The sequence below is a fragment of the Gopherus evgoodei genome, chromosome 3 (assembly GCF_007399415.2).
Source record: "Gopherus evgoodei ecotype Sinaloan lineage chromosome 3, rGopEvg1_v1.p, whole genome shotgun sequence".
Lineage (NCBI taxonomy): Eukaryota > Metazoa > Chordata > Testudines > Testudinidae > Gopherus > Gopherus evgoodei.
In genome coordinates, this window is record NC_044324.1 from 85489728 (window position 1) to 85512236 (window position 22509).

At 40.4% G+C, this 22509-nt stretch overlaps 1 protein-coding gene across 8 annotated transcripts in view; it reads right to left on the bottom strand.

The window, feature by feature from the left end:
* The window catches only part of USP45 (ubiquitin specific peptidase 45), a 93577-nt gene that overhangs the window by 15676 nt on the left and 55392 nt on the right, over window positions 1–22509 (bottom strand). For 3 of the 8 annotated variants that reach the window (XM_030555997.1, XM_030555999.1, XM_030555996.1), the window contains exons 9-13: window positions 17757–17844; window positions 8985–9066; window positions 7875–7966; window positions 4820–4876; window positions 3452–3598 (exon numbers count right to left, since the gene is read on the bottom strand). In XM_030555997.1, coding sequence (XP_030411857.1) covers window positions 3452–3598; window positions 4820–4876; window positions 7875–7966; window positions 8985–9066; window positions 17757–17844 — 466 coding nt within the window. Of the gene's footprint in view, window positions 1–3451; window positions 3599–4819; window positions 4877–5329; window positions 5521–7874; window positions 7967–8984; window positions 9067–16737; window positions 16772–17756; window positions 17845–22509 lie in introns of those variants that run through there. The other 5 variants (XM_030556000.1, XM_030556002.1, XM_030556001.1 and 2 more) reach the window with 5 other exon arrangements.

The window sequence follows — 22509 nt, forward strand, 5'->3', positions numbered from 1 at the left end:
AAATTGTAAATTTCATGACTTCAACTATTTAAATATGAAATGTCACTGTTGCAATTGTAGTGGTCCTGAGCTAAAAAGGAGTTGTGGGGGATTGCAAGGTTATTGCAGAAGGGGTTGCGGTACTGCTACCCTTATTTCTGCACTGCTCGGCATTGCCTTCAGAGCTTGGCAGCTGGAGAGCAGCAGCTGGTGGCTGGGAGCCCAGCTTTGAAGGCCAGGAGCAGCGCAGAAGTAAGGATAGCATGCTATGGTTTTGCCACCCTTACTTCTGAAGGCAGTGCCTTACTTCTGCACTGCTCCCTGCAGAGCTGGGCCCTCAGTCAGCAGCCACCACTCTCCAGCTACCCAGCTCTGAAGGCAGCACAGAAGTAAGTAAGGGTGGCAATGCCGCAACTCACTTTTGGGTCAGGTCCCTCAATTTGAGAAACACTGGTCTCCCCCGTGAAATCTGTATAGTATAGGGTAAATGCACACACAAGACCACATTTCATGTGGGCAGATCATATTGCATGGTCTATGATGCATTTTTTATGGCCGTGAGTTTGGTAGGGCCCTAACTATACCATCTTCTCACTAGTTTTGTCTCATGTGTCTTCTTTGGTCCTTCTCCACTGCTATTCTTTTTGTTTTAAAATGTTCATTTTCTGTGTTTATACCCTGATTTACCAGAACATTTTCGCATGTGCTGAAGGCTCCAATTCAGGAAAACATTCCTGCTCCAGAAGGGTGCTTGTGCACATGTTCAATTTTAAGCACATGCTTAAGTCCCATTGACGTCAATGAAACTCAAACATGTTCCTAAATGTTTTACTTCTTAGGGATGGACTTGCGTTTTCATAATTTAGGGCCTCAGACTCAAAAGTCATGGTGCAATTTGGCAAAGAAGAAAATTACAAAGACAAAACAACCACTAGTGAGAAAAGTGTCTTGCCCCACTGAGGTTTGTTTAATTTCTACAAGTTGTTAAAAGGAACTAATTCATTATTATTACTACTTCCTACTAGAATTCAGAATACAGTATTATGCAAACAGAGCTCATTAAGTCCTTAACATTAGGAAGTCTAGTTTGCTGAATAAAAGCATTAGGACTGGCAACTAGTGCTTAGATGTCTTCCTGCTGAAAGTGGATTTTTTCCAAGTGCCCTTGGAGCTCCAGATATAGGCTTCTCAAATCCTGAGCTAGAGAGACAGAATACAAACAGACTTGGAATTGGCAATTGCCTGTTTCAGATAGACAGATTCAGTGCGGAGAAAGGATATTTAAGATCTCTTAATCAAGTTATTCAGAAAGACAAAGTGTGGTCCAAAAGGAAAAAAGGCATAAAGATTTCTGAATCACAGAACCACACAAAAGTTAGAGATAGGACAGATTTATTCGGTTATTTTGTTACCTGGGAAAACAAAGTTGTTTCCTAAAATCTATGAGACGGTTTTGTCTGGCCTAGACTTGGAATATTAATTTGAAATGAATCCTGTATTTTAAAAAGGTTTTAAAAATCAGATTTATAGTTTGATTCATAATTCACTGACAAACTACCTGCAGAGATTTATGCTTCTGTCAATTGTGACAAAGTTCCTCCTCTACATTGGTGGGTCCTGCGCTTATTGGCAGATTTGCACACCTCAGTGATCTTCCACTCTGGTGGAACCCACAGTCTGGATCAACTCCTCCTGTATCTGATCAGGAGTTGGGAGGTTTGGGGGGAACCTGGGCCCGCCCTCTACTACGGGTTCCAGCCCAGGGCCCTGTGGATTGCAGCTGTCTATAGTGCCTCCTGTAACAGCTGCATGACAGCTACAACTCCCTGGGCTACTTCCCCATGGCCTCCTCCAAACACCTTCTTTATCCTCAACACAGGACCTTCCTCCTGGTGTCTGATAACGCTTGTACTCCTTAGTCCTCCAGCAGCACACATACTCACTCTCAGCTCTTTGCGCCTCTTGCTCCTAGCTCCTCACACGCCCCCAACAAACTGAAGTGAGCCCCTTTTTAAACCCAAGTGCCCTGATTAGCCTGCCTTGATTGGCTGCAGGTGTTCTAATCAGCCTGTGTGCTCAATTGGTTCTAGCAGGTTCCTGTTTACTCTAATGCAGCCCCTGCTCTGGTTACTCAGGAAACAGAAAACTACTCATCCAATGACCAGTATATTTGCCCTCTACCAGACTCCTGTACCCCATTGGTCTGGGTCTGTCACATAATATTATTAGTAGTTTCATATACATTCAGGAATTGTTTAAGTCATGTCAGCATTGGTATTCTGACATACTCTAATATTCCGCTGGATGCTACATACAATAAGGAGGCTTACAAAAAGGATATTCTAAATAGAGAAATGAATACCAAACCAAAGCCTCTGTCACAATAGCAATAATGCATATACACAACATGGATTACAGATTTCCTTTCCTCTACAGAGCTCTGAAATTTTTAAAAAGAAAATGTATTTCACAAGAAAGGTATAGAACAGAGCAGGGGTCGGCAACCTTTCAGAAGCGGTGTGCCGAGTCTTCATTTATTCACTCTCATTTAAGGTTTCATGTGCCAGTAATACATTTTAACGTTTTTAGAAGGTCTCTTTCTATACGTCTATAATATATAACTAAACTACTGTTGTATGTAAAGTAAATAAGTTTTTTAAAATGTTTAAGAAGCTTCATTTAAAATTAAATTAAAATGCAGAGCCCCCCAGGACCGGTGGCCAGAACCCAGGCAGTGTGAGTGCCACTGAAAATCAGCTCGTGTGCCGCCTTCGGCGCACGTGCCATAGGTTGCCTACCCCTGGAACAGAGCATGACACAGGAAGGAGCTTCAGTGTTAATGAACATTTTCGTTAGTTTGGCAGGTCTTCAGAACGTTGTGCCACCATCAAGAAGGACCATGTTAAGGGACTGAACTGTGATTCCCAAGCCTTTGGGCAACTGGAGGCTGAGTGCATCATGGAAGCCATATTCTCAGTCTCCAGGGGGACTGTGTTGGCTGTACTACTTTTGTAGCACATCCTGCCAACTGATCCACCAATCACTAATGCTGACTTGCCTGCTCTTTGCCAGCATTACCATGCCTGCGATTTCAGCCAGAAGCAAATCTGGAGGATAGCACAAGGCAGGAGGCCAACAAAACAAAGTCACATGAATTAAAAACTGATCTAGAAAAAAGATTTCACATTTACAAATGAAGCCATATTTTCAAACCACATGGCATCCCAGTCACTGATTTTTCATGCATATAATTATCTATATATTTTTATAAATCTGTAATTTAGCTATTTAAAAATATGAACTTTAAAAATTCCAACATCTATAAATCTAGAAGTAAATATGCAGCAGATCAATTTGAAGTTGATTTTTTTAAGCCTCCCATTCGCTGCATACTAGAATTCTATTTTGTTACCTGAAACATTCTAATAGGGTTTGAATATAAAGTTGGTCAGCAATGCTGTTACATTCTAACCTTATCTTTTGTTAAAGAGTGTCTCCTGGTGATTTTTGGTTGTTGATTATTTGGTACAGTAATAGAAGAGCAGTTGAACTGATCAAGATCTGCTTCTTGTATGTTTTTACATTTACTTGTCCTTCCCAAAGGCATGGGTTTTGAGACCTGAGAAATAAAATATTGTGATTTAGGAAAGAAATGATATAAAATCCCATTTTCCTTGTACCCATAAAATAACTAAATGCAAGTTTCTCAGTTGTTTGCAGTGTGTAGCCATGTTGGTCTCATGAAACTGAGAGAGCTCTCATATCTTATTTGCAGTACTAGTCTAACTAAAGCAACATTCTCTGGTTAACTGGCCTCTGACTTGTGATACACAACTGTTTTCTAAGTTTATAGAACATAACCCACTATACCTGAGAAAAATGCATTGACACCCAAGCATTTGGAGATATAAAAATGGGAACTTCCATTCCCAGGAAAACAATATGATCAAAGAGGCACCAATTCCACTCATTCTCAGTAAGCCTCAAACACAAGTTAAAACTGCCTTTCCCTAACAGAACCACTGGGGAAGAGTGGTGGTGAAAAAACTGCCTGTCTTCTCCGCAGAGAGAATTCTCTTGGAAGACCACTGACTCCACAGATGCAGAAGGGTGAAATTTGCAACAACAGGGATCAAATAAATAAATAATTGTGTTCTAGCCTCCACCCATCAGTTCCTTTTTTACTTAAGTTATTAAATGCTCTCCTCAGCATACATATGAATCTACAGTGGAGGAGCTTAGAAGGATACTTAAAACAAAAACAAAAACCCAAGACTTTCTTCCAATTAATGAAGAGAGTCTACAAAACTCTATGCTAATCATTACATTCAAAATAATGTTCTAAAATAAACTGGAACAATGATACTCACAGTGAACCAATTTTTACGTTACCTCATCACTTTGTTAGCCTTCAGTGAGAGTTGCAGGTAAATCTCTGAGTATTTAAAAACTACTTTAAGTCATTTCTTTAGATATAGAAAGCAACAGATTGGGAATTGACTTTTCAAAAGCTTCTAAGTACCCTATAATTGGTTTACATTTAGGCTAATTTAACAATAAATCTGTTTGAACGTGTGTGGGTATATGTACACAAAGTATTATAAAACTAAACATATGACTGACTATTAATTGTTCTACATTTAGGCTAATTTAATATACAGATACTGTACATTTTTTTCTATACACATATACAATTTACATAGTAGTATATTACATACATACACACTCTAAGGTTATAAAGCAAAACAATGTATCTATACACACATTTTTATACAGATGTGTAAAAACATACTCCAGCAGAAGCTGAGACTATTTATTAAAAATGTGATTTGTTTCTTACCCTCTCCTCTATTATAGGGAGTGAAAGATCAATGAAAGGTTCCTTTACTGTGGAAATCTTGGAGGAAAAGACAATTAAATACAAAGAACTGTATTAGAGTCTCCATGTTTCTATTATAGTAGAAAAACAACTATACAAAAGCTAATTGTCAGGTGCAAGATCTTTTTAATTAGAATGAAGAACTTTCTATAATCCTTGTACTAAATATTTACTTAAAGCTAACTGTGATTTTATTTTGGGTAAGTAAGTACTGGAGAATGTGATGTCAAATTTCAGTGGACAAGGTCACTGGACAAGGTCATATATATCCCTGTGATCCATACACAGAAGAGACCTTCCCTTCCCACTCAAAGAGTGTCATAAGAACGGCCCTACTGTGTCAGCCTAATGATTCATCCAACCCAAGCCACTACCTTCTGACAGTGGCTGGTGCCAGATGCTCCAGAGGGAATGAACAGAACAGGGCAATTATCAAGTGATCCATCTTGTCATCTGGTTCTATAGGCTTAGGGATACCCAGAGCATGGGGCTGCATCCTTGACCATCCTGGCTAATAGCCATTGATGGACCTATCCTCCATGTCAGTTGCCACTAAGTATTCCCTTACCTGCACAGGCTCTCTAAGGGTGTAGCAAAACATGAGTGGGCAGGAGGTAAGTGGGAGAGATGCATATTGTCCCTATCCCAGAACCTAGAGCAAACTGAAAAGACAGGGAAACCCTTTGAAAGGGAAGTCCCAGAGACAGATGCTGGATGGGAAGTCACTGGCAGCATGGCTTGAACAGCAACATGGCACAAGGGAACAGGCAGTGAGCCACAGGAATCACGTGATAGCTGGTGGATCTCAGATCTATGCAGATGTTGGAGGACATGTGGTGTTTGTGGTTGGATTACCAATTTCTTCTGCAGGCAGAAGGTGCAAACCCAATGGAAAACTGCAGAGTAAACTCTCTGAAGGGAAACTTGGAATCTTTTGACCCTATGCAGAAATGTTTGAGCTTTTGCATTGTTCATTAATGCAATTATTGATATAATTGTCATTTACTCAACAAGTGGGCAAAATGACAGGATTTTGCCTAGTCATATCTGAAGTGATGTACCCCAAAATGAGTTAAATCATGTAACTGGTTCATTTACTAAAGCTAAAAAGCTATTATATGAATTTCTTGGGTCAAACATCAACACTTAGAGTGGTACTAATAGTTAAATTAAAGCCAATCTATGGAAAAAAGTTTATAGGGTGTTTAAAAATACCCTCATTTATTCGAAAATTATGTTTTGCTTTCTGAAAACCATAATAAAAAAGTATGGTAGAATTGATAGAGTTGGACTTTATCTACATATGCAGTGTAGTTGTAGCTGTATCAGTCCCAGGATATTAGAGAGACAAGGTAGTTTAGGTAATATCTTTTACTGGACCAACTTCTGTTGGTGAGAGAGACAAGCCTTCAAGCTACACAGAGCTCTTATTCAGGCTCTGTGTAGTTCAAAAGCTTGTCTCTCTCACCAACAGAAGTTGATCCAATAAAAGATATTACGTCACCCACCTTTATCTACATTTTCTCTCACATTTTCTCTTCGTGCCCTCTTCCATGCTGACCTTACACCTGAAATATCCTGCCAAAACCTGTTTATACTAAGCTCCCTTTCTCACCACATTCAAATCCCTTCTAAAAATTTTTTTGCCACCTTGCTTATGAGAAGTTAGTGGAAGGTAAACAAACAAAAAATACCAAGATGTATATACAACCCAGTGACTAACCATGTTCTATTACTGTCATCCTTGTCATTCCTTTCCCCTTGTATGTTTATGACCCTCACTTGTGGGTGTTATGTTAAATTTAGCCAGGAAAACATTTTTACTTGTTTTGTGATGCACCCAACATATCATTGGATGCTAGAAAAATAATCAATCAGGATTAGAACTGTCCTAGCACTCCATGTATAAATTTAAGTGATGTTTGTTTATGTGTTTATTTTTTGGGGTCAGCAGGATTTCAGCAAGGCTTCTGTGGAGAGGGATTTTTCAAGAACCAGTGCTATACAAAACAAAGTCCCTACCAACGCTGATAAAGTAAACTGAGCTGGAACCTTGTTTTAATGTGGTTGTAGCCAGCAAATTCCTGATTCCTGTGCAGACTAAGCAACAGTAATATGGAATATATAACTTCTAACCTTCCTAAATTGTATGCAGATGAAGTTCTTCATTGATACCAGTGACATATTAAAATTATATTCTGCACTTTACACAAGGGGAAGATTACCAGGCACTGAAGAACTGTGATTAATTATTCAGACTGAAAGGGTTTATTATATGTCTATAATATGAAATATAATATTGTAAACCAAATATAAATGCAACATTCAATCATTCATGAAAATTTATCAGAATAATAAAATTTTCATGCTTTTGACTCTAAAGGAAATTCTAACCATTATGGAAATTACTTATTTTTGATAAAATGTTGATCAATACTAAGTTATTAAAGTTATATATTGTTTAATAAAAACATCAAGTTAACTATTGAAAGTATTTAAAGAAGAGACCATTTAGATCAATATCAATTCCATAATCTGATTACATATATTTTTCCCACTCCCATTAATCAAACCAAAATTTCCCAAGTGTGGTCCATGTCCCAAAGAACTACCCATGGGGGAAAGAAAAATGGATACATTAAGATGGGTAGGACTTTAACAATACATGACAGAGTTGCAGGGGGCAGGGAGGTGGACTGGTTTCATTCTCCTGAAGAGGGGCTCAGTTTTCAAAAATCTTGAAAATGCCGCCTTCAATACATGATCAGTAGTTCCCAAACTATTGTAGAATTTGGAACCTCCATCCCAAGATTAACTAGACACAAAGCATTTAAATCTTTTCCGAATCACATGACTCCTTTGTATGAGTGGAAAGGACAAATATTAATATTAATATTTTAAGGACAAAATAGTCCTTTTTAATAATCAGCCTTCAATAAAATCTTTTTACAAATAAATAGTATAAAATTGACAATACATTTCTATTCCACATCGAGCTGAATTCCAAAATACCTACATTTTCACATTCCTCACACATGACAGTGCTAGTCAATTCACCAACAAAGATCCTATCTATGAAGTTCATCTTCACACCCTCTCTTCCATATGCTGAAAAAACATTACCTTTTTTAATGTGAAAAAACAGATCCAATGCTACTGTATAAGTACAACGTAATTCTTTCTATGGTTTATTCTGAACACAGGTAGTACAATGTAGGAATATGTTCAAAATATTTCCTACCACTAAAGAAATTAATTCAATAAAATATATCATTTACTTTAATATTTGTCAATACTTAGTAATATAGAATTCAGTTTCTCCCTCCCCCTCCTCCTTCAGTAACAGAATAATGCTGCATCTCCTTTTAAGAAAGGTTTTTCATTTTAATACACAGTGCAAGCCATAAGTCCTATTGATATAATATTCTATTGCACTGTAGCAGGCATTTAGGCAGGAGACCCGCTGGTTGATTTTCTAAAGGACAAATAGCTTCTAAAAAACTCTACAACTCAAAACCAAAACCTGTTCAATAGATTTGTAATACATTACCACGATCAAATTACAACAGATTTGGCAAGGATTAACTTAATTTTTCAGAACAATTACAATACCATTGGAATTTTAATGAAGCTAATTGCTTGCTGTACACAGAAAGTTAAAGTATTATGTAAATAAAAGGCTGAGGTTTAGAAAATACTGCCCTGATTCAAATAATAAATTATCTCATTTTTGTGTTGTTATTAATGTGGTCTCTTTAAGGTCACAACAATTGCATCACTCATAATGAAAGATCTGAAGATGCAGCAGAATATCTAAGTAAAAGTAAAACTAGTTTTACATGCCTATATGACAGTGATTAACAAAAGAAATCTGTTTCCAGTATCTAGAATAAAGGCTTAGTACATAACACTTCGATACTTTACATGTGCACTAGATGGCACCAGAATAACATGTAATAAAAGCCTTATACAACCATCTACAATACTTTAGGGCAGTCAATTCTGAAAATTATATTTTAAAACTTGTACATTTATTTTTTTTTAAATAGTGATTTATTTGCTAAGAAGAACTTAAAAATAAATCACTATAAATAACAAGACAATATTGCATTAAAGAATAACATACCTTTAACTTTTCTTTTAGTTTCCTCATCTGCAGTTTTAGTTGTTGGATTGTTGAATGCTTTTAAGATACCAGCTTGTATACGCTATAATTATAAACACAAATATTTAATAAGTATTTTCAGTGAGTGACAGGCACTCTAAAAACACTGGCAGACTGTTAGAAACAACAATTATTGGTTATTTCCAGAAAACTACACAAGTTTATATAACTCTAGCTTTAACTACATCAAGCATTTTTCCCCTCACAAAAAAGGGCAAATTTCAGATAGGTAGTGAATTTATCAAGAAATTGCAGATTATGAAGTGAACATTGCTAGGAAAGAAAATAATGTGATAATGGATAAATTACTCTGTAGTGTGGTGATTGACTGGAATATAAAATGTGTAAAATTTGCTAAATATCTTTAACCATGCTTCAATTACTCCATTTAGAGAATACTAGGTTTAAATTTTATTTGCTAGTCAATACAACCTTTTAAAAACAATTATAATAACCAATCTAGTCACACATCAGTGTGTGTACAGAAAACTCTCATTAACCTATATAAGGATTATCTGAACGTACAGAAGAGAATGTAGAACTCTGAAAATATATTTTTGGAGGAGGCTAACTGCACCTAAATAGCATCCAACAGAATGATATTACCCGTACCTACAGCTTGCACATAAAAACAACAAGCTTTGCCCACTTCTCAACAAAAAATTAACAGCAGTTACCATAGCGAGGTCTCATATTATTAAGGCTTCAATATTTCTACAGAATATATAACTAACTTTTCCCCAGTATGCTGTGGAATAGCATAAATAATTAAACTAAACAATACTCTCAAATACAGGACCAGAGTAAATGTCTGCTTTTATTTTCCTCTCTTTTTAAAAGTACTGTACTTATTCACAGTCTTCAGTAATGTGTAATGGGTTTCCATTTCAGTAGTGAAAAGTAGCTAAATTCTACAGTATTACTATATTTGTTAAATTGCACATGGAAGTCACAAACAGAACAAAGTACAGTACCATTCCAGAAACAAGCTGTGATGCTACAAAAGTTTTGTATGTAGTCCATAGCAGACCTACTAACAAATAATCATCACTTTAACAACATAGTTCTAAAGTATAAAAATATATTAAAATTAGAGATGGTTATAAGTTATCATGTCATGTTATGTTCCACTCAAACCATTATGTCCTGGGAAATGCTATGATGAAGGATAGCTTTCGAGGTTCGATTTTCAGTTCATCTATCTACTCACAGACTAGTCATACTTCTACCTTATGAGTATGTGACCTGGCTTGTGAATTAAGTTCGGATGCCCCAAGCTCCGCTTTGTTCATCTTAAAGCCAACAATATACTAAAAGGTCTAATCAATACGTAATTCACCAAGTTGAATACCATAAATGGGTTTAGGGCCATAAGCAACCCCTTTTGTTGGGATTAGTGCGTTGAACCATTTATTTAGGTCAAAGAAAGACACAGTCTTTGAATGGTCAGGGTGCTACTAACAATGGCAGCAGACATTAATCAATTAGCAGCAGGGTTCAGCTACTTCAAACCCTGGTGTGAAACAATCTCCAGCACACATTGCTGGAAACAGCAGACAGTGTGTAATTTGGATTGTGGTATTGACAGACTTATTTTAAAGGTCCACTTTTACAGATTAATGTATTTTCAGAAGGATGCAGAAATAAATAAAAACAGTATTCCAAATGATGCAGTATTGTTTCAGAAAGCCCAGAAATTGGAGACAAAACCTCAAGCTGCTGTCAAAGAAATGTTTTATATGATATAAAAACAAATTAAAAGCATAGTGAAAAGGTAATTTATGTAGCACTATAAACGCATTTTGAGATTGCACTCACCTATGTGAATATAGTATATATATTTTAAAAGACCAAATAGCTTTCATTGAAAAAATTAATCAGAATTTGTAAGAGAAGCAATTAGACTGCTCAGCTAAACAGAGGGTCTATCACAGGTACACTGAAGTGGTTAGCTGCTATTTTATCAGGGCTGTTACTGAAACTTTACACTCAAAAGCAAACATTTAAAAGCAGCATGAAAAAGGAAGGTTAGTGGCTATAATCATTTCTAAAGGATTCTGGTGGCAGACATATTGCTGTAGGCTTTCTTCAATCAAAAAACACATGGTAGTGACACTCCATAACAATAGCACGATTAACAGCTGTGCAGTTCCCATGACAGACAATGCTGCTACTGCTTGTATCTGACTGGCACAACTGTCATTGCTCACAAGATTGAATAGATCCACAGATCTGACATTCTCAGTTTGTCAGACCATTTACAGACCCAAAAAAGAAAGAGGGAGGAAAAAAAAAAAAAAAAAAGAGCTTTTACTAGTAATGTCCCTTACTGCACAGCCTGAGGTGATAAAGTCACCATTAATAGTAATGCACCACTATGGCAAAACAGGGGTTTAATTGCTGTAAAAGGTGGGACCAACCTTCACTTTCCCAATGACAGAGATGGCAGAAATACTGTACAACCTAATGTATAAAGAAAATATTTCTCAACATGTTCTATAATGGTGATAACAGCAGCCACCATTAATAGGACAAATAAAAAATACACAAAGACCTAATGATGCTGCCACGTTCCCTGATGGCACTGGAGTTTATGCTGTCATTTTTGTTAGTCTGTTCATTACGGGGGAAGTGTCAGAATATTAGTTTAAGTAAGCATTCCCTTGCTTTTACTGTCAAACCTATATTCTTATAGTTTGTACATCAAATAGGATTTAAACCTCTCTATTCCATTAAAGTCAATAGGAACGGCACAGTAATGCCATCACAACAACATTCTGAAAACTCTTTTTTTCCCCCTTAAAGAAATAAAAAACAGCTGTCCTTATAGTTTTGCTCAGTGGGTTATATTATGACATTACAATGTCAGGACTGAGAAAAGCTTCTCCGTAGTTCACTATTTTATGATGCAGCCTATTGTTTACATGAACTAAGTTTTCAGGTTTGCAACAAGGAGCATGTTGATATTAAACTGGGTTTGAGTTGCACATTAGCAATGCATTTCCACAATTCATGCTAATCACTTGTGCAACTTATTTATAGCATACTGTCCCTGCATAATCTTCTTGTACATTATAAGCTATAATAGTAATGTCTATAGACTTTATTCAGTCAATGAAAATATGGACTGACTGATGACCAGATGTGCCATTTGTCAAAAAAAATAGTTCCATGAAGTCCAAAATACATAAAAATACTGCACCACAGAGTTGTTATGTGGCAATGGCTCAATGGCTCTATTGTGCCAGAGACCCGGGTACAGGAGTGGCTTCAGATCTCATGTCCATGATATTTCAGTATAGGTACATTACAGATACTAGATAAGTAAACTTTGCTCGGGATGGAAGAAGGGCTATATTGAATGATCACTACTATAGTAAAGTGCCTCCTTTGGGAAAAGGTTATTTTCTATTACACCTGAAGAAAGACCTTTTCCTCTGAGTCAGAAAGAGGCAAAACACTGATGAACCTGAGATGTCAAACAAATCAGATCAGATGTATTATGGTTCAAGACTGCACTTCTGGAAACAGGGAAGTAAGGGGAAGAAATGAAGAAAGTAAATACTAAATCTGTATAGATATCTTTTTTATATAAAAAGCTTTCTTCATGTGTATATATATGTGTATACACACACACACACACACACACACACACACACACACACACCCTCTACCCCGATATAACGCTGTCCTCGGGAGCCAAAAAATCTTACTGCGTTATAGGTGAAAATGTGTTATATCGAACTTGCTTTGATCCGCCAGAATACGCAGCCCCCCTGAGCACAGCTTTACCACGTTATAACCGAATTCATGTTATATCAGGGTATGTCTACTTCTGCAATTTTGCAGCGCTGGTTGTTACAACTGTGTTAGTACAGCTGTATAGGGCCAGCGCTGCAGAGTGGCCACACTTACAGCAACCAGCGCTGCAAGTGATGTTAGATGTGGCCACGCTGCAGTGCTGTTGGGAGTGGTGCATTGTGGGCGGCTATCCCACAGAGCACCTCGTCCCATATCGGCGCTGTGGCTTGTGGGAAGGGGAAGGAAGTGTGAGTGTCTTTCCGCTTCCTGTTCCTGTTCCAACGCCCAGCGGTGCTTTGTTACACATGCGGAGCAGTGTGGCAGCATTGTGACTGTACAGCGCTTTTTCTGCGAATTTTTTTAAAAATGGATCCTCAGCAACTGATGACCTTATTGATGAATGTTGCCAGCACATTGCGCTTGGCAGTGGAGCTATTCCTTCACCTGCAAAAAGTGAGTGATAGTGAGAGTGACAGTGAGTCAGACGATGATATTGAATTGCCTCACTATGAAGACAGTACATTGCTTGTGGCAGTAACAGACGTGCTCAGCTCCCTGGACCAGCGCGTTTGGGCTCAGGAAACCAGCACTCAGTGGTGGGATCAAATCGTCCTGCAATCCTGGGATGACGAGCAGTGGCTGCAGAACTTTCGGATGAGAAAAGCCACTTTCATGGCACTGTGTGCTGAGCTCGCCCCTACCCTGCGGCGCAGGGACACGAGATTTAGAGCTGCCCTGCCTGTGGAGAAATGGGTGGCTATTGCAATCTGGAAGCTGGCAACTCCAGACTGCTTCAGATCGGTGGCGAACCAGTTTGGAGTGGGGAAGTCTACCGTTGGAATGGTGCTGATGCAAGTTTGCAGGGCCATTAATCGCACCCTGCTAAGAAGAACCGTGTGTCTTGGGAACGTGCAGGACATTGTAGATGGCTTTGCGGAAATGGGGTTCCCTAACTGTGGAGGGGCAACAGATGGGACTCGTATTCCTATTCTGTCACCACCCCACCTGGCATCAGAGTATGTTAATCGCAAGGGGTATTTCTCCGTGGTTCTGCAAGCGCTTGTGGATCACCATGGGCGTTTCACTGACATTTACTCTGGATGGCCTGGAAAGGTGCACGATGCACGCATATTTTAGAACAGTGCCCTGTTCAGGAGGCTGAGGGCCGGGATTTTTTTCCCAGACCGCAAGATCACAGTAGGGGACGTGGAAATGCCCACTGTGATCCTTGGAGACCCCGCTTACCCCTTAATGCCATGGCTCATGAAACCATATACAGGGAAGCTTGACAGGAGCAAGGACCGGTTCAACTACAGGCTGAGCTGGTGCCGAATGACTGTGGAGTGTGCTTTTGGCCGTTTGAAAGCTCGCTGGAGGTGTCTTTATGGGAAGCTAGATTTGATGGAAAGCAGCATCACCGCTGTTATATCCGCGTGCTGCACCCTCCATAATATTTGTGAAGGGAAGGGTGAAAGATTCAGTGAGGAATGGACCTCCGAGGTTAGACGCCTGGAGAATGAGTTTGCTCAGCCAGAGAGCAGGGCTAATAGGGAGGCCCAGGAAAGGGCTTCAAGGATTAGGGATGCTTTAAGGGAGCAATTTGATGCTGAGAGCCAGCAGTAATGTTTGATGCATTTGATGTCCTTTGCTCTACCTCATTGTGTATTATTTACCACTTCCAGCAGCAATAAAACGTAGTGAAAGAAATAGAAAAAAAAAAAAACTTTATTCAACATACAGTACAAAACATGCAAGGGGGTAGGGGTGGTTGACAGTACATTTACAGGTTTTACTATGTCCTATTTTGATCAATATTCACTGTCTGTTGCACTTCAGCATTACTATGCTGCAGAATGATGGGGGTGGAGTGAACAGGGTAAGAATTATAGTTATCAGGGCTAGTAGGTGATCTTATAGGTGTTGGGGGCAGCTGGGGATAATAAGGAACTGGCTGCTGGAGAAAGTTGTTTTGTGAATATACAGGGTGACAAGGAAGAGGGCTTTGGGAGGGCTGTGGGTTAGCACGGTACATATTTGTCTGCATGGCTACAAGAGACTCGAAAGACTCAGTTTGGCGAGACAGGAGGCTTATCATCTGCTTTGTTGTTTTTTTGGCAGATAATTCCTTTCTCCTGCTTTCTGTTTGCCTCCATTCATGTACAGTCTTTCTCCACTCCTGTACACTGCTTCTCCATTCCTCTGTCTTCCTACTTTCCCTGTTGTAGTGGCTCAGAACAGACTTGATCAATTCCTCTTTTGATTTCCTAGGATTGCGTCTCAAGTTCTGCAACCTACGTGAGGGCGGTGATACAGCTGCAGTAGTCAAGGTCCCTAGAAAACAGAGAGATAGAAACATGTAATACACAGAGGCATCATTGTTTATTATCAAATTTTGAAGGACTTTTGAGACTTTAGGTAGCATCCTTCTCACATACCTCACATAACACAGAGAGGGCAAGCAAGCTAAGTCATGGCGAGCAATGGGGTGAGTGTTTTTAGCAAAAATTACCCCTTGGGAGTGGGAATTGACCACTGGGTCGCTGGGGTTTATCAGCAGTGGGTACAGGGGGTAGCTGGTGTCCTGAAGAAGGGACAGTAGTGAACAGGAAGGTGGTGAGCTAGGTGCTTGGGGGGTTGGGGTTTTTTTTGATCTGCTTTCAACCCGTCCTGATACTGAGAGGGGGTGGAAACGCGGTGCTGGATGCCTGCACACCGCGTGGCTGCCTCCGTGCTGGGAGGGTGGCTGGGGAACACGGCAGCACACCACGGGGCTGGATGCCTGCTTGGGGGTGGGGTGGGGAACACCAGAGCAAACCGCGGGGAAGGACACCTGCTTGGAGAGGGGGTTCGGGGAACACCGGAGCACACCGCGGGGAAGGATACCTGCTTGGAGGGCGGTTCGGGGGACACCAGAGCAAACCGCGGGGCTGGATGCCTGCCTGGAGGGTGGCTGGGGAACACGGCAGCACACCGCGGGGCTGGATGCCTGCTTGGGGGGGGGGGGAAACCAGAGCAAACCACGGGGAAGGATACCTGCTTGGAGAGGGTGTTCGGGGGACACCAGAGCAAACAGCGGGGAAGAATACCTGCTTGGAGGGGGGGTTGAGAACACGGCAGCACACCGCGGGGCTGGATGCCTGCTTGGAGGGGGGGTGGGGAACACGGCAGCACACCGCGGGGCTGGATGCCTGCTTGGAGGGGGGGTGGGGAACACCAGAGCAAACCGCAGGGAAGGATACCTGCTTGGAGAGAGGGTTCGGGGGACACCAGAGCAAACCGCGGGGAAGGATAGATCAAATCAATGGGCTATTTGACGTTTAGGCATGCATGCAGGCAGCCATAACCAAAATCCTCCTCTCCCAAAACACTGAAATCTACTTACCACGAGCACGATCCTCAGCTTCCTCCTCACCGTCAGCTTCCAGCTGCTGCGACTGGCTAGCCTCCTCCGGGCTGGAGAAGAGATCCTGGCTGCATGTGTCCTGGGACTCCGGGGTGTCTCCCTCCACGCCAGTAGCCTCACTGTCTCCGTCCTCTACACCATCCCCCACTTCTCCCTGCTCTGAACTCTCCATCGTGCTCCTAGGATTCGCGGTGGGGTCACACCCAAGTATGGCATCCAGCTCCTTGTAAAACCTGCAGGTTGTGGGGGCAGCTCCTGAGCGGTGATTTCCCTCATGGGCTTTGCAGTACGCACTCCTCAGCTCCTTAATTTTTACTCTGCACTGCAAGGCGTCCCGTTCATGGCCCCTTCTCATTAAGGACTGCGATATCTGACCATACGTATCATAATTTCTCCTTCTGGAGCGCAGCTGTGTTTGCACAGCCTCTTCTCCCCACACACTAATGAGGTCCTGCAGCTCTGCATTGGTCCATGCTGGGGCTCGTTTGGTGCGTGGAGGCATGGTTGCTGAGTGATTGATAGTTTAATTGCACTCCACACCTGGCTGAGCAAACAGGAAGGGGATTTTTAAATTTCCTGGGCCATTTAAAGGAGGGGTCAGGTGAGCACAGGGCAGTGGAGTTTGCTTGATTACCAGAGAGGCTTCCTCAGGTATGCTGGGATACCTGCTTATTCCACGGAGGTCAACAAAAACGCTGGTGAGTGTCTACACCTGATGACCAGTGCTGGTGATCCAGCGCTGGATCCTCTACACCCGAGGTTCGACCGGGTGTACGGCCAGCGCTGCAAACAGGGAGTTGCAGCGCTGGTAATGCCCTGCAGGTGTGTACACCTCCTAAGTTGCAGCGCTGTAACCCCCTCACCAGCGCTGCAACTTTGTGGTGTAGACAAGGCCTCAGGGTAGAGGGGTGTGTGTGTGTGTGTATTTTTATTTATTTATTTATTTTAGTACTGGATCTAGATTTGTTAAGTAATGGGAAGTATACTTTCATTTATAAAAACAAGCCATTTTTCTTCACTTAGAACACTGCTAAAAAGACATTAGAAACTTGGATAATATTTTTGCTTTTGTTTTTTTCCGATCAAATTTGTTTCAGTGAAGTTTTATAACATAAACTAATTGCTCCCTGGATGTGGGGCAGTATATGAAGTTTTATCCTGAAGTAGATTTTACCAAATGAGCTAGGGACATGACTTTTACCCTACCACTTAAAAAGTATATTTTTAAAAAAACTATAGATGAATCAGTCTCCTAAAATGGTGCTTCCAAAAAGTCACTGTAAAATTATAACCACCATTTATGATATCCCCTTCAACAAATCAACTGAAATCTGTATCCAGATCAACAAATTTAAACTATCAAAATGAAAATGTAGTAATCAAGTTGCTTTTTTGAAAAATAGTAGAAACAAGCCTTAGTAGTCATTTCATATGTAGATTTTAAACAGAGAAAACAAAGTGTGCGAAAAGGTGACATCTGACCTACAGTCAATTCAAGATAGTTCACTGAAAATATACAAAGATTTTACCTTTGTTTCTTCTATTCTCATTGCATCCAACAAATAGTGGAGAAGCTCTTGGCTATCCTGCTGTTGAAACCCTTTAAACCGAGGGGCCCTATAAAAGAAGCGAGAATGAAGTTCAAAATGACTCTGATGGCTTCCACTTAGGATCTCTGGGGAAGCATTTTCAAAACACTCTGCCCACTTCCCCTACCATGCCCCTCCTCTACCCTCCCAAAATAATAAATAATAAAAAATCATCATCATCATAAAAAAGACAAAAACCTCAGGCTGACGTATAGAATACAAAACTCAGTGTTATAATACGTACAATATTTGGAAAAAATGTATTTAGACACTGAAGGAACATCTTGAGTCTCGGACCAAATGGTAACTGACTCCAGGTCAGAAATTACACAAGTACAGTTACTTAGACAGTAACAGTAAGATAAGAGCTCATCCTCCTCATTTATATTTCAATAATCTACCTATGACAGCTTCAAACCTACTTGCTCAACCAACCTTTTGGTTAGTAACTTACTGAATGTAGTGAAAGGCACCTGAATGGGTAAGATGGTGAATATATTAAAAAAAAAAATGCCATGCACCTTATGAATTTTAGTTTGTACTGGGGTAGGGGTTCCCAAACTTTGTTCGCAGCTTGTTCAGGGTAAGCCCCCGGCGGGCTGCGAGATGCTTTGTTTACCTGAGTGTCTGCAGGTACGGCCGCTCAGATAAACAAATTGTCTCACAGCCCGCCAGGGGCATACCCTGAACAAGTCACGAACCAAGTTTGGGAACCCCTGCACTGGGGGTGGAGGGGGTGGAGAGAAACGAAGTCTCATGGTTTGCTGAGGTACATAATTTCTACTAAACCCCAGTAATCTTCTATTTATGCTAAATTTCTTTAAATGATGCTGTTACTAATAGAGATGGATGTTCTTAAATAAACATTCCCATTCTGGAAAACCAGGTAATCTTCTTAATCACTAATATGAGCCAAATAATTTTTGGTTATATAATCAGTTATTCAATGTTATATAATGAATAATGGTGGTTACTTGCAGTTAACTCATGAAATTAAATTTTAAAAAAATTGTAATTAAAAACATTAATCGCATAAATCACAGTTTTAGTCATGCTGTTAAACAACAGAATACCAATTGAAATTTTAAAAAATATTTTTGGATGTTTTTCTACATTTTCAAATATATTGATTTCAATTACAACACAGAATACAAAGTGTATAGTGCTCATTTTATATTTCTTTTGATTACAAATATTTGCATTGTAAAAATGACAAACGAAAGAAATAGTTCCCCTCCCCTGCAGCCACGCCGGCAGCACTCAGGGCGGCAGGGTTGTGTGCTCCCACTGAGCAGCGTGGCAGCGTGTCTGGCTCCGGCTAGGCAGCACAGTGGCTGGAAATGCTGCTCTGAGCAGCATGGTAAGCGGGCCACGGGGGTTGGATAAGGGGCGGAGGGTCCCGGGGGACAGTCAGGGAACAGGGAGCAGTTCGATGGGGCAGAGATTCTGGGGGGCAGTCAAGGGACGGTGGATGGGGTTGGATAAGCACGGGAGTCCCGGGGGGGAGGCCTGTCAGGCGTGTGGATAGGGGGTGGGGTTCCAGGTTATATTGTAAACAAGCAGGCAGCAGTATCTCCTGCAAATGTAAACAAACTTGTTTGTCTGAGCAACTGGCTAAACAAGAAGTAGGACTGAGTGGACTTGCAGGCTCTAAAGTTTTACACTGTTTTATTTTTCAATGCAGGTTTTTTTTTGTAAATAATTCTACATTTGTAAGTTCAACTTTCATGATAAAAATATTGCACTACAGTATTTGTATTAAGTGAACTGAAAAATACTATCTTTTGTTTATTGTGCAAATATTTGTAATCAAAAATAAATATGAAGTGAGCACTGTACACATTGAAATTAATATATTTGAAAATGTAGAAAACATCCAAAAATATTTTTAAATGGTGTTCTATTAACAGTGTTATTAATCGCGAATAATTTTTTAATTGCGCAATTAATCATGAGTAATTTTTTTTATCACTTGACAGCCCTAATAATCATACAATATTAACTCTTGTTATCACTTTAATAGGCAGCAGGTTTAAAAAAAAAAGTATATCTTCACACGGCCTGCAGTCAATCTGTGGAACCCAAGACTATAACAGTGTTCAAAAAAGAACTAGATAAGTTCATGAAGGATAAGCCCATCAATTGCTATTAGCCAGGATGGACAGGGATGCAAAACCATGCTCTGAAGTGTCCCTAGCCTTTGTTTCCCAGAAGCTGTGAATGGGACACAGGGGATGGATCACTTGATGATTATCTGTTCTGCTCATTCCCTCTGAAGCACCTGGCATTGGCCACTGCTGAAAGACAGGAAACTAGACCACTGGTCTGACCCAGCATGGCCGTTCTTACGTCCTCTTTGTATACAGTTCTACAAGGACATGTGCAGCACCATGAATCCTCAACTCACAGCACACCCATGTCTGACTTTGTTCTTAAATTTAGCAAACTATAATACCTTATTCCACTTCTGAAAAATATTAATGCTAGATTACTCCAACCCAAAAGGATACTTTTATTTCTAGAATACATAAAACGCCTCAGACTGACAACAAAATATTTTAAGCATCTTTTTGACCTAGCCAATCCAATTCATAAAGCTAGGTCTGGAACAGCAGGGTAATAAGTTGGTGTACATGACTGCTGACATTTTTCAAAGTGCCCATGGGGATTTGGATGCCCAAATGTAGTTTTGAAAAATCACAGCTGAAGGAGCCAGCTCATGTCTCACTGTAGTGTGACAAAGTTACTCTTCTACCTTGGTGGGTCCTGCGCTTATTGGTGGATTTGCTTGCCTCACAGATTCACCCTGTGGGGCGGGACACAGCCCAGAGACCTTCCCCTCTGGTAGAAGCCACAGTCCAGGTCAATTCCTCCTGTGTTTGATCAGGAGTTGGGAGGTCTGGAGGGAACCCGGGCCCACCCTCTACCCCGGGTTCCAGCCTAGGGCCCTGTGGACTGCAGCTGTCTAGAGTGGCTCCTGGTACAGTTGTGTGACAGCTACAACTCCCTGGGCTACTTCCCCATGGCCTCCTCCCAACACCTTCTTTGTCTTCACCACCAGAACTTCTGATGTCTGATAACGCTTGTACTTCTCAGTCCTCCAGCAGTATGCCTACTCACTCTCAGCTTCTTGCATGCTTCTTGCTCCCAGTTCCCCGCACACACTTCCTCTCCTCTGGCTCCCTTTGGCCTGACTGGAGTGAGCCCTTTTGTAGCATCAGAGGGGCCTTAATTAGAGTCAGGTGCTTAACAGCCTCACCTGACTCTTATCAGGTTAATTGGAGTTCTCATTAGCCTGGAGCAGCCCCTGCTCTGGTCACTCAGGGAACAGAAAACTGCTTATCCAGTGGCCAGTATATCTCCCTTTTACTACTCTCCTGTGCCCAACTGGCCTGGGTCTATCACAGTAGTAATTCAAGCAACTCCATCCTAAGTTATATAAAATATTATGATCCCACAGCATGGCTAAATACCAAAAGTTACACATTCCATCTTGTGTGCGATTACTGAATATAGCAATAAGTTATCTATATATGTCATCAAAACCCAAGGAAGATCACATAAAATTATTCATTCATAACAAAGGCGATTTTGATCTTGCTGTATTCTACAGCATGTTCGGCTCATCTGACTAAATCACCTAGGTTGTATCAAAAAGGGTCTTAATATAAATGGCATCTTTTCTAATTCTGATCATATTATCAATAAATTGGGGAGGGGGAAGGGAGGAGGGAGACTACGATGGGGACACAGAATTCCAAGAGTCAGACACTTCTATACCCAGAAAAGCATTAGTGTTAGTCCTATTAAGCATAGCTAATGCTGTGCTTAGTACAGCAGACCCAGTCTCTTCAGAAATTTTTACCCACTACATGGCCCAAGGTACACAAAGCATTGTATAAATACTTGGTAACATTCTTTGCTGTTACTTGCTAGCAAGAGACTACAAAGAAACCTCAGTAGTAATTGACAATTCTTGAAGATATAGTTTAACACTCAAAAGTTATTCACCACAGATTTTTATCTGCTATCATAACTTGCAAATCATTTTGGAAATCTTTCCCAATTCCACTAGTAACTCCTGACATGTAATAGTATTTGAAGAGTTCTCAAACAAAAACAAAAAAAAAGTCATCTAACTATTGGAGGAATGATTTTGCCAGTCCTCTGCTTCAACAACCATTCCAGAATGTATTGAATTGAAAAACAACAAACATGAAACTGCACAAGCTCTCGGTATACTCTGATCAAGAAAAATGTTGTCTTCCAAATATAGAAAGAGAATTTGTGTGTTTAAGCAACACGCAACATGCGGATTCTAGGTCAGTTTCTGCCATGAGTTGAGCTGTTATTGCAAGTCCTAATTATCTGTATCACTTGATCAAAAGCAGCATATAATACTGACCACAGCAAAGGGTCTATATAATCATTAACTGATTGTTGTATCCAGAAAGCAAACTATGTACAAGTCTAAAGTTGCCAAGAGCTTTCTTCAAGACCACTGCCAGAAGGAAAATCTGTATATGCCTGAATAGCATATTCTTAAATGGCTCTGCCATCCTTCCTCATGCTAATTCTTTTGACCACTCATTACACCCTCTAGCATTAAAACTATAACTACAGAATATGTCCGAAGCGTAGAGACTATCTAATTGTTTTTCAGAAAAAAATTGCAGCTGTGTATTTTGCTCCT